General features: G+C 43.7%; 1 protein-coding gene across 1 annotated transcript in view; it reads left to right on the forward strand.

Annotated features, from left to right (window-relative positions):
- Window positions 1–16,886, forward strand: part of RAB6B (RAB6B, member RAS oncogene family) — a 57,158-nt gene that overhangs the window by 28,661 nt on the left and 11,611 nt on the right. Inside the window, exons 3-5 of the mRNA XM_066589321.1 lie at window positions 5,422–5,475; window positions 8,300–8,405; window positions 15,831–15,942. Coding sequence (XP_066445418.1) covers window positions 5,422–5,475; window positions 8,300–8,405; window positions 15,831–15,942 — 272 coding nt within the window. The remainder of the gene's footprint in view (window positions 1–5,421; window positions 5,476–8,299; window positions 8,406–15,830; window positions 15,943–16,886) is intronic.

A 16,886-nucleotide genomic window follows, 5' to 3' on the forward strand; every position in this document is an offset into this window, starting at 1 on the left:
ATCTTTTGGCAGAGTGAAATATTGGCGTCAAAAAAGCGTTCATTTAAAAGAACCCACAGGAAGCCATTGGTTCTTTCAGATGCGATTGTTTGATGCGCCTACTCTGCGTCAAAATGACGCTCGTGTGAAAAAGGCCTTGGAGGTTTTCACACTAGCAAGAAAATCGTGGGAGATTTGTGCATTTGTGCAAGACGCACAAATATGAAACCCATTCTTTTGAGTGGGTTCATTCACATTAGCAACATTTTCCTGCATGGCACCGCGATGCGATGCTATGCGGGAAACAAATCACAGTATGTTCTATCTTTTTGCGTTATCGCCCATTGTTTTGAATAGGGCCGGCGGCAGAATGGGAGAAATCCGCGATCCTCTGCCATGGCTGAGATAGCTGCGGCAGGGATTCCCTTCATCCCTGCAGTGATGCGAGGCTGTTTTCAACTGAAAACACCTCACATCCACGGGTTTCATTTGGATGGCAAGGAGGATATCGGGCCGTGATTCTCGCCAGTGTTAAGGTGACCATGAAAACAATATAATTGGCAAAACATGGCAAAATACCAAGACAAGACCAGTCTCCATACTTTATCAGTAGGATGTCCACAGGAAAAATCAGTACCTTCTTAGAACACATGAAATCTCACTAAAGCCCCATTTACATGGGACGAATGTCGGGCAAACGATGTCCGACACTCGTTCTTGTGTGTACTCGCTCCCGTGCTGTTACACAGGAGCGAGTAGCACTGTCTCACTCAGCAGGGAAGCGGAGCTGCTGGAGGAGATTTCTCTCCTCACTCCCCCTTGCCCCTCTCCATTCACTTAACACAGCGTCCGTTCAGTACTGAACCGTTTCTGTGTTCGTGAATTGAAAGGGGCGGGGGAGAGCGAGGAGTGAAATCTCTTCCAGCTGCCCTGGCCCCCTGCTGGCCGCTCTGTTAGAGAGCCAACAATACTCGCTCCTGTGCAGCAGCACGGGAGTGAGTACATGCAGGGACAAGTGTCGGGTTTCGTTTGCCCGACATTCGTCGTGGGTAAATGGGCCGTAAGACAACCAGAACCTCATACTTTACTGATAAGGAGCAACAACTTTGAATAGATATATCTGGTTTGGCTGATAACCTTGAAACATGACTCAGGTTCTTTACAGGGTATTGAAATTACCGTATATACTTGAGTATTAGCCGACCCGAGTATAAGCTGAGTCAATAGGTTTTACCACAAAAAACTGGCAAAACTTATTGACTCGAGTATAAGCCTAGCTATACTCGAGTATATATTAGGTAAAAAAAAAATGAAATACCCACCTCCCAGCCGGCGTCTGTGTCACCGGTGCGATGGTCTCCCCGGCGGTACAGCAAGCTGCTTGAGAATTCTCCCTGCTCGGAGATGACAGTGGGGAGAATTTTTTTTGCATAACCCCGCCATCAGCACTGTGTAAGTAAGCGCTGTGATTGAATCGAGTGCCAGCCAATCACAGCTAGCGCTCGATAAAACTAATCACAGCCATTCAGTGATGTCATCCACTGAATGGCTGTGAATGATCGAGCGCCGTCTGTGATTGGCTGGTGCTCGATCCAATCACAGCGCTTACGGCGGGAGAATTCAAAGCTGAGCAGGGAGATGACAGCAGGGAGAATTCTCAAGCAGCTTGCCTCACCGCCGGGGAGACCATCGCACCGGGGACACAGACGCAGGCTGGGAGGTGAGTATTGTAGGTTTTTTATTGTTGTTGTTTTTTGTTTTTTTTACCTCACTCGAGTATACGCCGAGGGGGCTTTTTCAGAATAAAAACATGTCCTGAAAAACTAGGCTTATACTCGAGTATATATGGTAATTTGATTTTTGCCACCAATACTTTAAGGCCCACGGCACACAACCAAATTTGAATTGCAGAATTTGTGATCGTCACCCATGCGGATGATCAGCAGCATTCAACATCCATCACAAGAATAGAACATTCGCATGTCCGCTCATACGTTCTCCGCTCTCAAAAATAAAATCGTAGCATTTTCTATTTTTGTCCAGATTCCGCACACGGCTTCCATTGAAGTCAATAGAAGCCGTCTAACCCAAAGCCTATCTGCAATTGACTTTGCAGATAGGTCGCAGAGCTTGAAAAAAAAATCTGTACTGTGCATGTCCGATGGTGGTTCGCCGCAACCATCTGCAATAAAGTTTTAAATAAGTACGCATGGACACCGGCCGGGCACAGAGAAGGGTTTCACTGCGGGCTTCCGCATGCAGAATCCGACTCATTCGTGTGCCGCCGGCATAAGGAGGAGAAAGACTTAAAGAGAATTTCCTAACATAAATTATCGCAGATGACTAGGAAATGCCATATGATGCTGTTTATTTGAGGGTCTGATCACTAAGGCCGTCTCACATGGGTGATCCGGATTCTGCAGGTGGGAGTCTGCAGGGGAATTCGGATGTGACCCTGGCAGGCGACCCTTCATACCTTTGCTTTTCTGTATTGCGGATGACCGCAGACGCTCGCCGTCGGTTATGCGCAGTACAGATGTTTTTTAAATTATTTGTTTTTAACACGCTGTCGATAAGCGATGACACGGGTACCCGTGGTCTATCCAGAATTGCGAATGGGCTGTGGGTTGGACGGCTTCCATTGACTTCAATGGGAGCTGTCCGTGCGGATTCCACACAAAAATAGAACATGCTGCGATTTTAAATCCGTTTGCGGAAAATCTCAATCGCTAACCTCTCATTTGAGCGGATATGCAAATGTTCCATTTTTTTCAATGTGTGCGGAATACCGCGTTTCTTCCGTGCAGGTGACGATCGCAGATTCCGCAATTGAAATCCGGTCGTGTGAGATCGGACGAAAACATGAAGTGCTAATAATACACAGCAGCCCCTCAGATTGGTTTTGTGCAGAGTGTCATGCCTTACTCGAGAGTGTAAAAGAGGGGTAATATACCCTATATAAGGGGTCACTTACTGTAGTGGGGAAACTCTTTGTAAAATGTTCATCATTAATTTCCCTTTTATAGTTCTATTTCTAAAATTACTTCTGTGACTCTAGGGAATTAGTCACAACCCGAGAACGTCATCTTTCCTCTACAGATGGTGATGACACTCTCAGTAGCTCACTTGACATGCAGAACATTCTTTATCTGGCACCTGCCAGTTTTATTGGATTGTCACAATGATTTACAGCATTTCATACTTGACAGTAATCCAGTACATAAATCAACACCTGGCCATCTAGCCTCTTACTATACATTATGTATGCGTCTAACAGGCCTATTGCCATCACATAACACATCAGCATAACCAAAGTCCTTTACTAACACTTGTGCTGCAGTACAAAGGGCATCTCTTCTGCACAGTCTGGGTGCTAGAATCTCAGAAGCTACATGCAGAGAGGCATACCTCATTTTTACAAAACCTTTTCAGGTGCCTCCTAATTAACAAGCAGAGGCACCCTTTCTCTGCCAAACTGACTATTACTGAGCCCTCCAGTGGCCACTTCTCACACTGCACTACCGCACTACCTTTGCAAGCAGTTCTATGTACTTATCAGCAAACCACATGAAGCAGGCTTTCAGTGACCGACACTCATCTCTACTGAACTCTGTGATATAATTGTGTCAATCGGGAATAGCAATTTTTTAAACACATTTTGGACCAATGTGACATTTTTGATTGACCTATTCTTTATTTTGTTAAATAATGAATTCTGAAAGAATCTGCAGTGAGCTTTGCTGCATCACGGACGGTCCGGCTAGAGCCGTACTGGATGGATTAACTAGAAATTTTTCTTATTGTTTATTTGCTCTCGAAATGAAAAAATAAGCACCTTTTTGCTGCTGTAGTCACGTAGCTGCCTGTGCCTCCGAATCTGACATAGATCTGACAGCACAATGTTCCTGGCATTGTTTTGCCGTCTCTGCTCTCCCCCTCCCTTCTCTTAGTGTTAGGGCAGCTTCACATGGGTGTATGCGCAAAAATGCTCACACTAGCGAGAATTTTTGCGCTTTAAAGAGGACACTATTGCATGCGTCTTAGCACAGTTTGCTGTACTTTCTGCGCTGCCAGGGACCTTCACATCAGCGCAGGATACACTATGATTTAGAAGGCTGTGCAGCCTAATTAATCTGCGGTGTTTTTTATTTCCCCACAAAATTGCATAGTTCATTGTGTAATTTCACGGGGATCATGAAATCATGTGACATTTGCACACCTCCATAGACTCATACGGTCCCTTAGGTGTGTACATGCACACAAAAATAAAGCATGTCACAATTATTTTGCGCGCGAAAAAGTGAAATTGTGAATGAACCCATTAAATACAATGGGTTCTATTCTGTGCACAATGCGCACACATGTATGCTGAGACACGCTCGTGTAAAGCCACCATTAGAAATAGCAGCAAGAAGGAGAAAAAGCAGGTACATGAAAGATTAGAGTATGGTGAGAGCGAGAAGCATCCGAGTTATCATGGAGGGCAGATCATACAGGCTGTACATAAAGAGGAAAGCAAATACAAGCTAGTTTGCAGTGGGAGGATGAAGAGATCCTACAGGTTGTGTATGATTATAGAGAGAAAGGAGACCATTCATGGCAAACTACAAGGAGTGGATCGCACACTCCGTATCAGGTAGAACAGATCCCATATGGGCTCTAGAAGGACAAGTCAGTACAGGAATGATGCTGTGCTGAGATAAGAGAGCTAGTGAAGACAGCATTATCCTGACTACATAGAACTCACACCAAGCATGTGTTACTTGAAGGGACACACTAAAAGAGAAAAGCCTGAAATTAGGTACAGGTTACAAACCCAAACCGTATCAGGGAGGAATGAAAATTGCAGCCAAAACATCATACAACTCTTTTTCTATGTCAAGGGTGTGGATGAAAAAAAGGTTTGGTACCGTGTTAGCCAGTAGAGCAAAGTGCGATTGTTCTCAGTGAGACAAACCAAGTAATCTTGTAGATATGATACCTTTTAATGGCTAACAAAAATACATGATGTTACAGCGAGCTTTTGGATCCTCTATTGACCCATCCAAACCAGTTCCATTTTAGCCTGAGGAAGGATCAATAAGGGATCTGAAAGCTTGCTGTAACATCATGTATTTTTGTTAGCCATTAAAAGGTATCATATCTACAAGATTACTTGGTTTATCTCACTGAGAACAATCACAAAGGTGTCGATAGCATTTAATACAAGTGGGGATTCATCTCAGTTTCAGAAAGCCACTATGTAGCTCGAATTTTAATTACATTATACTGAGACCCCCTGTAGTTATACTGAACACAAGTGAGATCACCATTCGGTTCAGATAAGTAATGCTAGGTCTGAGTGTTACGCCTGTAAGACTGATGGGCATATAGAGGCCTTCTCAATCAGCCTAAGACTGTGAAGTTTTTATGTCATCCTTTCCTTCTTTTTTTTTTGGCTAGGCAACTATTGGAATAGACTTCCTGTCAAAGACGATGTATTTAGAGGATCGGACGGTGAGTCCATTTTTTCTTTCTAAATCTTTAACTGTTGAACGCAGATAATGAGAGTTAAATCTTAACTAACGAAGGCAATAGAATGCCAGCACAGTTATCCCAGCCAGTATATATTGTACCATGCCTATCTTTTGGTTACGCTTGAGGGTCACACCAGTCAACATCTTTGTAAGCAACGAGGGCAAAAACTATTTGCTAGTTAGTCCGAAGGTTTTACTTCTGAATATATATTTGCTGATGATTATATTGCTCCAACAGCAAGTTCTCATCACTTACAAAACTGCTATTGCTCTAAATGAACCAAGAACAATCCATGTAGCAAACTCCGATTTTGTTGGACATCCCTGGTAAATGGGTTGTCCAACGTTAGAAAAACATGGCTGCTTTCTTCCAAACATAACAGCACCTTTGTCTATAGGGTTGTGTGTGGTATTGTAGCTCAGTTTCATAGAATTGAATTGAATGGGAGATGACCTGCAATACCAGAAACAACCCACTGACAAGAGTGGCGTGGTGTTTGCATTAAAGCAGCCATGTTTTTCTAACCATGCACAACCCCTTTTAGTGCATCTTTAGAGTGATATCGGGACTTGCAATAAATGTGTAATTGCTAGAGACTATAATCTCACAAAATATGCCACAAAGAAAGGTTACCAGGTTTCTATTAATTATGTTAGCTTAGTGAAGAACAGTCAAAGGAGATAGGACTCTGATGTAACCTGTTGGTAAATATCAACTCAGAGGAGGAGTGGAACCAAGCGTGTGGATTAAAATGAAGTTGTTTTATTAAAAACCAGCAGGTAACATTTTTTGAGGTTCACAGACCATTTCATCAGACAATTCGGTTAACATATGAGTATGCATTCAAATCCCCTGTGCAAAGGCAATAAGGAACATGGCTGGCTATAGGTAAAGATAATGGCAGCTGAGGGTAGGCCAGCTCTTTACTGCCCTCGGCCAATAGAATCTTCACCACTGGCATGGTGGTGCCAGAGTCTTTGATCCTTTTACTACTCTTACCCATGCTATCTAATGCTAACCTGACCATTTGTCGACCAGTGTACTAGGTTGGCAGCACCTTTTATACAATTGTCTTATCACCTCTCCTAATTCCAGCACCATTTCCACCTTAGGTTTCCCTACGGGGTGCTCTACCCAGGTTATTTTTCTTTCTCTTAAGCTATTAATTATATCAGTGCCTAGCTTCAGGAAAAGTAACGGGAAAACATTGCATTCTCTGAATACTTTAGTTCCAAGACCAAAAGTATGAATTAATCCATGACAACTAGTAATATTTTTACACTATACTCGGTTGTGTATAAAACTATGAAGCATTGTTGCCAGAACATTGGAAATGTTCTACAAAGACAAGACAAGGGTCTACATCAAGAAGTTACACAATGGGTCCTACTGTCAATATCTATGTGGCTATTGTAGAGTTTTATACAGTTTAGGCTGACTGCAGACGGCCGGGTCGGATCCGGCAGCGAGAATTCTCGCCGCGGGACCGGACCCAAGCGCCTGCAGGGAGGAGCGCGTACTTACCCGCGCCCCGCAGCTCCGGATCTTTCATGTGCCGGCTGCCGGGCAGCCGGCGCATGCGCAGACCGGAGCCGGCGGCTTGTGAGTGACATGCCGTAGTTTTGTGCGGCCAAACCGCGTCCATCTGCATAGAATTGCGTTTGTTAACGCAATCCTATGCAGGCTTCCAGCGACGGAAATCCCGCTGCGGAATTTCCGCCCGTCTGCAGGCCGCCTAACCGTAAATCATTTATACGAGCAGAGAATCGCTCACAGATCGCTCAAATGATAGTTTGAGTGACCGCTTTGAGCGATTATTTTGCTTAAAATAATTGTTATTCAAGTAGCTTTTCAGGTACTTAAATGCCAATTATATATGTTAATGAAACCTTCACTGAGCACATGCTAATAGCCTCAGGCTATTAGCTGTGCTCAGATCCTTTGTTCTCCACTGGGGTTGAGACAATGCTATCACCCTGTGGAGAACCACTGATAAAACTGATTGCTAAAATCTAGGTCATTTACACGCACCGATTATTGCTAAAACGATCGCCGATGAGAGAAGTTTTAGCGATAATCGTCCAGTGTAAATAGGCCTTAAGACAGTTTTGTAATTATTCGATAGATAGATAGATAGATAGATAGATATGAGATAGATAGATAGATAGATATGAGATAGATAGATAGATAGATAGATAGATAGATAGATAGATAGATAGATAGATAGATAGATAGATAGATAGATAGATAGATATGAGGGTGAAGTCACACGAACGTATATCGGCTCGGTTTTCACGCCGAGCCGATATACGTTGTCCTTGTGTGCAGGGGGGGGGGGGAGGATGGAAGAGCCAAGTGCAGGAACTGAGCTCCCGCCCTCCTCTCTGCCTCCTCTCCGCCCCTCTGCACTATTTGCAATGGGGAAAGGTGGGGCGGGGCTAATTCGCAGAACTTAGCCCCGCCCCATCCCGCTCAGTTCCTGCTCCTGGCTCTTCCATCCTCCCCCCCCCCCCCCCGCACACGAGGACAACGTATATCGGCTCGGCGTAAAAACCGAGCCGATATACATTCGTGTGACTTCACCCTGAGATAGATAGATAGATAGATAGATAGATAGATAGATAGATAGATAGATAGATAGGAAATAGATAGATAGATATGAGATAGATAGATAGATAGAGAGATAGATAGATAGAAGATAGATATTTATGAGATAGCATATCCCTTTGCCAACTTTCATTCTCATATGAGATAGTATAGGAAGAAGTTGCTGTTTCTTCTATCACTTGTTATGTTGTCCCAGGTCAGACTGCAGCTCTGGGATACGGCTGGACAAGAGAGGTTCCGCAGCCTCATCCCAAGTTATATCCGAGACTCCACTGTGGCCGTGGTAGTTTATGACATTACAAGTAAGTATATTCTAGTTTTCACCATGTAAATGTGTGCGCAGCTCAGTGTAATCTCAGTCAATATGGTGACCGCAATGGCATTTCCCAGTTGACTACATTTTTAAGTATACATAATTTTAACCATAGCAGGGTAGCCAGTTTGAAAATATGTGAAGCTTGACTCAAGTTTTTTCTTATGTATTTATTACATTTTCAGTTATATTGCTTATATCTAATTGATTAATACTATCATTCATACTATTAATTAAAATTACATTATTCACATATATTGTTTAGGATATACAGATGTGACATTGCCAGGCTCCGTGCACTATGGAGACATTGTAGCATAGTGTGCCGAACATCTGTACTGTTGAGTGGAAAATAGGGTCTGCTTTTTTCCAGAAACAGAACCACTCATGTCCATCAACAGTACCTGTGCCTCATTTCCTTAAAGCAGCCCTCTGGTTTTGGGACAAAATTCTATCCCAAGACTTGAGGGGGGTAAATTACCTGTTGTTCTCTGCTATCCCTCTGATCCACCTCTTCCATGTCTGGTTTTTGGCCATCCTTGATGGTCACCACAATCTTCAGACTACCTAATCCCCACACTGCATTGGTAGTGTTAGACTACCAATGCACTATACCTGCTCTCTGAATGGCCAGAGTTGCTTATGTGATCCACGCTAGCCAATCGGAGAACAGTGTGCATTAAGTAGATAGTAAATTGCAGCAGCCATCTTGGATGGCCAAAAACAGGACCTGGAAGCAGAGGGATAGCAGAGAAGAACAAGAGCAGGTAATATACCCGGTGAGACTGAAACTGGACGGTCGCTTTAAATGTGGATGAACTGTAATAGCAGACATAGTCCATGGACATGAGTGGTAGATCATTTTTGCTAATTTTGGAGGACCTCTTTAAGGCCTCCTGTCCACGGCGTGATAGGTTCATCACGGAAAATTGCGGTGAAAATCATAGTGACAAAATATTTTCCTGCGGCGGAAATCCGTGACGGTATATCGCTATGCCCATGGACAGCTGGCCTAATGCTTCAATATTAAGCTTATTGCTTCAATATTCAATATTGCTTCAGCTCAAGTTGCTCAAAATTCTATTACACTATTTCTTAGTTATAAGCCAGCTAACAACCAGTATTGCTGCCATTGTGCTCCCACAAGAGTGGGGTGTCAGCAGTTTGTTTTTGCTATGATAAGGGTGTGAGGATTGTCACCCTCTTCTCTGTTTATTGCCTGCAATTTCTTTCATTGTGTAATAAGATATATTATTATGGTTGGTCTTTTCCGATGATGTAGTGGCAGGATAACTGGCTATGGCGCCATGTTACAAGTGACAACCTATATGGCCCTCTGCTGGGTGTATACTATAGGAGAGGCTTATACTGTACTCCAAACACATATTTTCGTGAAGCATAGTCATATGTAGTTTATAAAAGAATAGAAGTTGATGCACTGATGGCAATCAGTGAGAAGACTACAATTGTAAAAGACCCCCTTGCTGTTGGGTATAGCTGAGACAGTGCCAGTGGACCAGCAAAGAGCGAGGGCTTAACAGAGAGCGAGAGTGCACTAATTTAGGCTTTGCAGACAAATGGGAGTAAGCAAGGCTCCCTGTGTTATGAAAATCTCTACAAGTGGAAAGGAGGTTCCTTGGGAGTGAATCTGAGAAAATACGGGGTAAGTGGTTGGATGTAACCTCTCTGCAAGAAAGAAATTAGGGTTCCAAAAAATCAGTGTGTGCTTTGCTCAGTAAAATTACCGAATTAAATCACACATTGGACCTGGATGACTGAAAGATGTGCTCAGTGTGAACCTGCTTTCATCTATGAAGAGAACGGTGCCAATGGCAGACCTGCCAATCAAACTGCATGGTGCTGGGCTGAGAGCTCATGTTCCATTACAGATCATTGGGCTCACATGCCGCATTCATGGAGTGTGTTTCTTACAGTTCAGTCAGATTACATGCAGACTAGTAACCCCAGGATTTCACTTTGTAAGGCTTCTCCTGTTCTTCCTGGAACCTGTCCTAATGCTGGGTTGATGCCCTACTATGGCCCTGTCAAGCTCTCCTTGTGTTCTGATGTAGTGGCCCTGAGTTAACGGGGTTCCTCCATAAGTATGAATGCATTTGTCTTGTGCCTATGTGTTGTCAGTGTCTTCTATATTGCATGAATTTGAAGTGTATTGCACCTCTGCAGGACTGAACGGGGTTAACGTCTGAGTTATGTCTGGAAAATGTATCTTGTTGTGTGTCACGTGATCATGTTATATATATGTGATTGCAAGGTGTATGCAATGGAAATGTTTTTGCAAGAGGTTCTGCAAGAGAGAATGAGTCTCTACCAATTAGTCTGAGAGAACCTAGCAGTGACGATAATGAATAAAAGTAAACTGAATCGTGGGTTACCCTGTGAAACTCCCCCAGCGGTAACTTGGTTGGGTCACATGCTACCCCCAGGGGAGGAAATGGTAGAGCCCCGTGGCAAGGCCTCAAGCTACCCCACTATCTCCTCGGCTGTGGGTCCGCTCCTCGGACGCTGCACTGCTATCTGCTCCATGCTCTTGAGACTGTGCTGGGAGATACACCACATATGGATGTGGCATCCTAGAGGAGCAGGACTATATGTACAACCTGATTGGTCTGCAGATAGCGCCTCATGCTACCAATAGTGACAAGGACTCTAGCAAAACTGGAGAAGCATCGGTTGGGAAGAATAAGAAGAGAGTAATTGTCTGTGGCCATCAGCTGCAAAAACATTCCCGTCTTGGAGGTGTCTTGCTGTTGCTTCTCCGGTGCTCCTGTTGTCATTTCCATTTGCACTAAAGTAGGTGAATTGATTCACAATTACTTCTGCTTCCTAACTGGACAGATTTCTATCCCTGAAGTGTAAGTGACTTGGGGTTACATTGTGATGCTTAAGCGTTTCCTAAATTGTTAGAGCAGTATAAATGTACAACTCAAGGAGAACTGTATACGGCACTCCACTAGGGTCTTACGCCCTTGATGCATCTGCAAACAATTGCTGTAACATAAGTTAGGATGCCTTTACATCTGTGTCAGGGGTTCTATTTTCCTGCTCCGAGCAGAAAAGGGGAATCCCTTGGCCAAAGGGATCCATCTTACGAAAGAGCTGAACAGTCCTGAACGCACCCCATCAACTATAATGGGGTCCATTCAGCTGACAGCCATTTTACCAGGACTTTGTACACATATATATGACTCTCTGTATTAGGCCTCTTTCAAACGGGCGACAGCGATATTGCCACAAGAACATCACAGTGATATTGCAGCTGTATTCCCACAATTTCTGTGCGATTTTGCTGTGTTTTCTCGTGGTGATATTGTGATTTTATCACACTCTTCTGACAGGATTTTTCCGGGGAAGCTTAAAATATAAGCCCTACCCTAAAAATAAGTCCCAGTTGCATTCTAAAAAAAATAAAACACAATACATTACCTAACCTGCGCTGTTCGCTGTGCCGCACTTCTCTTCCCGAAGCTCCGGCACACTTGTTTGCAGTCTTCAGGTGTTGCTTCCTGATTAGGGGGTTCATAAATCCTGCCTCCAGGAAGCACTGGCTCTGATTGGTTCTCGAGTGCTGCGGCCAAGCAATGCAGCGCTCAATAAACCAATAGCAACATAGCATCAGACAAAACGGGGTTAATGTGAAGGAGCCCATAGGGACTCATGGGCTTCACATACATTCGTTTTGTAGGCCTCTTTCACACAAGCGTTTCATTGCGGCTCTTTTGCCGCAATAAATCGCCAACTGAAAATCGCGACCATCTGAAGCATTGGATTCCAATGCATTTGTTCAGATGGGTGATTTTACGGACAGAAAAGACAGCACATACGGTCATTGCCGGAATACGCCGGCTGTTCTCATAGAATCCTATGGGAGCCTATGAGAGCCATCAGAAAAGGGAAGGGGGTGGAAGTTTAGCAGTGGCTCGTGTTGCTAAAGTTCCACTCCCTTCCCTTGCTGGCATCTCCCATAGGCTTCTATGGCAGCTTCTATTGCCGCTATCAGCCAGCAAGGGGAGGGGGAGAGACCTTAGCAGTCTTTCTCCCGGCCCACGGAATGCCGGGCTAAAGCGTATATGTGAATAGGGTTGAAAACGGGAGATTTAGCCGCAACTTGGTGGCGAAAAGTTGCAACGCCCATGTAAAAAAGAGGCCTTAAGGATACTGTGGTTCCCTGACTGCAGACCGGCACTAAGTTATTTGCATTTGGTGACTTTGCTAGTAATACATGCAAAGTGCTAATTCCAGAAGGAAAGAAGTTTATTTTTTTTTGTGTGTTTATTTTTGCAAGAATTCATCCATAATTAAGATGATCGCGTAAGCTTAATAGCGCTCACTTACCAGCCTGATAATTAACATTCAGCTTGTGACCAGGATAAGAAGAGAAGAAGAAAGGTTGTTAGGGGAGGTTTGCAGGATTCAATTAGGATGGCGTCCAGTATGTGCTACTTTCTTGGGCACAGAGTGGGTGTGCTGCCATCTGCAGGCGCTGGTGATCACTGCAGTGTCTAGCTGTAGGCCCCCTGCGGGCAAACTCATTTCTCAAATCACAGAAACATTATCAGTCCATTAGAAAATTAACAGTTGCTATTTAGCGGTTCTTTAGCATCTTGTTAGCATGTTTAAATCCCTTTCTTATCACATTCCTCAGAGCTGTGATCACAAATCCAGGCGTGTGTGCGTTAGCAGCAAGAAGACACATTACTGTAATTACGGCAAGCAGGCAAGCAATGTTCATTGGTGCTGCCACAGTATCAACTGACACTGAGATTTGTTGTTTGCTCATAAACTTCTTAGTAGGGTTTTCATTATGTAGATTTCTTTCTTATAGCTGATTGACAACTGATATATATATACCAATCCCAGTTCTCATAAGGTCTTCAATCATTCTTTAAGATTCTATTGTTTTATTGGTCTTAGGCGTCATGCCGTATCATGGCTCTCTTTTGTAAATACCGTAAGTGGTGCAGTGTACTATGTTAGGGCAGTTTCACACGGCCGTATGCGCTACCATGCTCGCCGCTACGGAATGTAGTTGCCCATGAATGGCTTTTTGTTTTTTTGCTGGCCGTCCATACTCTGCAATGTAGCGCAGGAGTTTGAAAAAAAGAGCGGGAAGATAGGCCCCGCCCTATCTTTCCCGCGTGCAGTATTAACTACTAGTAATTATTAGGAAATTATAGTACCAGTGTTTCTGGTGACGCAATGCGCCATACAGCTCTGCTACATGGTACATCCATCATGATCCCCACACATCAGACACACAGCTCTACTACATGTATCTTGATTCACACACACAGCTGTGGTACATCCATGCTGATTTCCAGACATCACCAGCTCAGCGGGCTCCTGGATACAGTGATCAGCCCCTGGTCATGTGATCCCTGACTCCACCCACACAGGTGATCATATGATGGTGATGTCATCAGAGGTCCTGGTGGCTACTGTCAGCTTATCCATTATACAGTACTTTCTACCAAATTGCACAATGGCTCCTCCCACAGCAGTGACATCACTGCCCACCGGGTCTCTTTCACCAAACTTTACAATGGCTCCTCCCACAGCAGTAATGTCACCGCAGGTCCTTCAGCCCACCCGATCTCTTTTAGCAACCTGTACAATAGCTCTTCCCACAGCAGTGATGTCACCACAGGTCCTTCAGGCCACTGGAACTCTGTGATGGCGGTGGGTCGGTGTCTTCTGTCAGGACCACTGAGTTGTGTCTGAGATAATAACAGCTTAGTTGTATTCTCATTTTGTTATTTTTGTCCTCCCCTTCCAAGAGCCCTAACTTTATTGTTCTTCTGTCGGTCAGGCTCTGTGTTTTATATATATTGTAGGACCTCCGATGATGTCACCAGGGGCAGAGCAATGATGTTGCCAGGGGCGGAGCATGAGAAGCACCCACACACAAACATACATATTCACGGTTACGTGGTCGTTAGTAGTTTGATGCGCGAGAAAGATAAAGAAGCAACGGAAGAAAAAATTCATTTGGCACCAATGACAACAACTTTTTGTCCCACAAAAACATGCCCTGTCGGTGACAAAAATGCAGTGGGCCTTGCAATGCAGGAACAGAAAAAAGTTTTTTTTTTAAACTGTTTTTAGTTGTGTAAACATGTAATCGTTAAGCAATACATAAGATGTACTCCAGAGTAGTGGGAATTAAAAAAATCGAACTCCTCCCACAAAAAAAACCCAAACAAGCCCTAAAACAGCTATGTCAATGAAAAAATAAAAAATTCCGGGTCTTGCAATACGATAACGAAAGAATGAAGAAAACCGTTCGTTCATTAAGCAAAAAAAAATTGACATGAAGAAAATGAATGAGAAAGGGGCCTTTCACACATGCAGAACATTTCTGCAAGACACGCCTATACATGCAGGCTATGGTGCAGAAATCAGCAACACCAGAGTAAGGCCTCATGTCCCCGCAAGGTTTCCAAGTGTGGAATCCTGCAGCGGTTTCCACCCGTGCCCGCAGCCATAAGGCCTAAAAAGACATCTACTCACCTGTCCGGATCCTGTACGGTGGATGCATCTGGGCATGCCGGTGGCGTGGCACGCGCATGCGCCTACCCTGTTTTTAAAAAATCACCTGCTTTCCCTCAGATCCATGGCATGGATCTCATATTGATTTTAATGGCAGTAAAGCTGGTGCTCGCACTTCTTCCCCGGTCTGCTGATGACATCGTCCAGCCTGGCCAGGCTAGCTGATGGATGGGGGGTCCCGAGCAGCAGACTCCCATCCATCAACTACTGGATGACCCATCCATAAAGATAGGTCATCAGAGGAAAAGAGGGCAGCCAACCCATTTAAGCGCTTAAACAGACGTCCGTGTTTTTGTCTACATGTGATAAAAGATAGGGCAGGACCTGTCTTCTTGCATATTTTTTTTCACCCATGCGCAGTAGCCCGAAATTTGACTGGTTCATGTAGAGATACACTCTGTAGCGGTGGGCATATTTGCAGAAATCTTGCAGAAATATTCCACACATGGAGTCTCTACAGTTTTGCAATACTCTATATAGTGGTTCTATACAGCACATACTTCTAGGGGAGAACACCTGTAATAGGGTATGCAGTGAAACATATCACAATTAATTGTATACTCATAGCTAATGTAAGAAATTGAAGTTTGCATGACATATAGAGGTACAGCATGTGCCCACAGATCCTATAGTGCCATAATAAGGCCATGAAGATGACCCCTTTGTAGGTACAACTGGCTTCTAAGTCTACCAAAATTCTTAACATCCATGCTAGTTGCTTTCCATGGATACTTGGCTACAAGGTAAGTCGTATGATATTTCTTCATTGCAAACATTACAATATCAAAATACAAGCTACGACTCTCCACTTAATCACTTTTCTAATTCTGATATTCATATTTTTTAGATTTGAATTCCTTCCACCAAACATCCAAATGGATTGATGATGTCAGAACAGAGCGAGGAAGTGATGTCATCATAATGCTGGTTGGAAATAAGACAGATCTTGCAGACAAAAGGTACCAATGAATTTAAAGATATTTATTAACTGCAAACAACTGCATGCAAATGTAAGTTGTTGGTTTGGGTGCCACAGCAAGCCACAAGCCACAACATTAATATGACTTGCGCCTCAAATTCCGCGTGCCACTGTAACAAATGTAGCCATGCTAGAATGTTGCAGTGGTTGCCAGGTCATTTGCAACATTTTCTTTCCATGAGAAAACATTGAAGCTGGGGTGCAAAAATAGTCACCTTTATTTATATAGTGCCTGCATAGTCCAGAGCACTGTACATCACTTGATGCTATGGGATCTGTCCCCATTGGGGCTCACAATTTTTAAATTTACTTATTAGCATGTATATTTTTGGAGTCTGGGAGTAAACCACACAAACACAGGGAGAACATACAAACTCCATGCAGATGTTGTTCTTAGTTGGATTTCAACCTACTACCTCAGCGGCACAAGGCAACAGTGCTAACCCCGGAGCCACTATTTGTCATGTCGTGAAGGCAATGCAATTTTGCTGTAGAGTTTTGTCCTTCAAGTTTAAGTAAATGCAATTTCTACCTATATATTCATAATATCCACTTATATCAAGGCCTATATCACTTTATTCAGAAAAAGGGATCCCAGGAAGCAAGACTGGGGTCAAATCTGAAGCTGCTCATACACTTTAGGTACTTTTGCAAGAAGCTGTGGCATGACCTAAAGAGGTCCTGCACACAAGGCATCCCAGAAATATTGATGAACTGAAACACATTTGCAGTGAGGAATGGTCCAAACTTCTTCCTAATTGTTATGCAAATCTTTCTTGCAGCTGCAAGAAACATTTGGTGGAGTGGGATCTACAGGTTAATACATTCAAGGGTTCTCTTACTTCTCCTTTCTGCATTATTCATATTGACTCATTTGAATAAAAGACATGAGTTAGAGTGTGTTTGTCTATAACTGTACTTAGA

This window comes from Eleutherodactylus coqui, chromosome 1 (genome assembly GCF_035609145.1).
Source record: "Eleutherodactylus coqui strain aEleCoq1 chromosome 1, aEleCoq1.hap1, whole genome shotgun sequence".
Taxonomy (NCBI): Eukaryota; Metazoa; Chordata; class Amphibia; order Anura; family Eleutherodactylidae; genus Eleutherodactylus; species Eleutherodactylus coqui.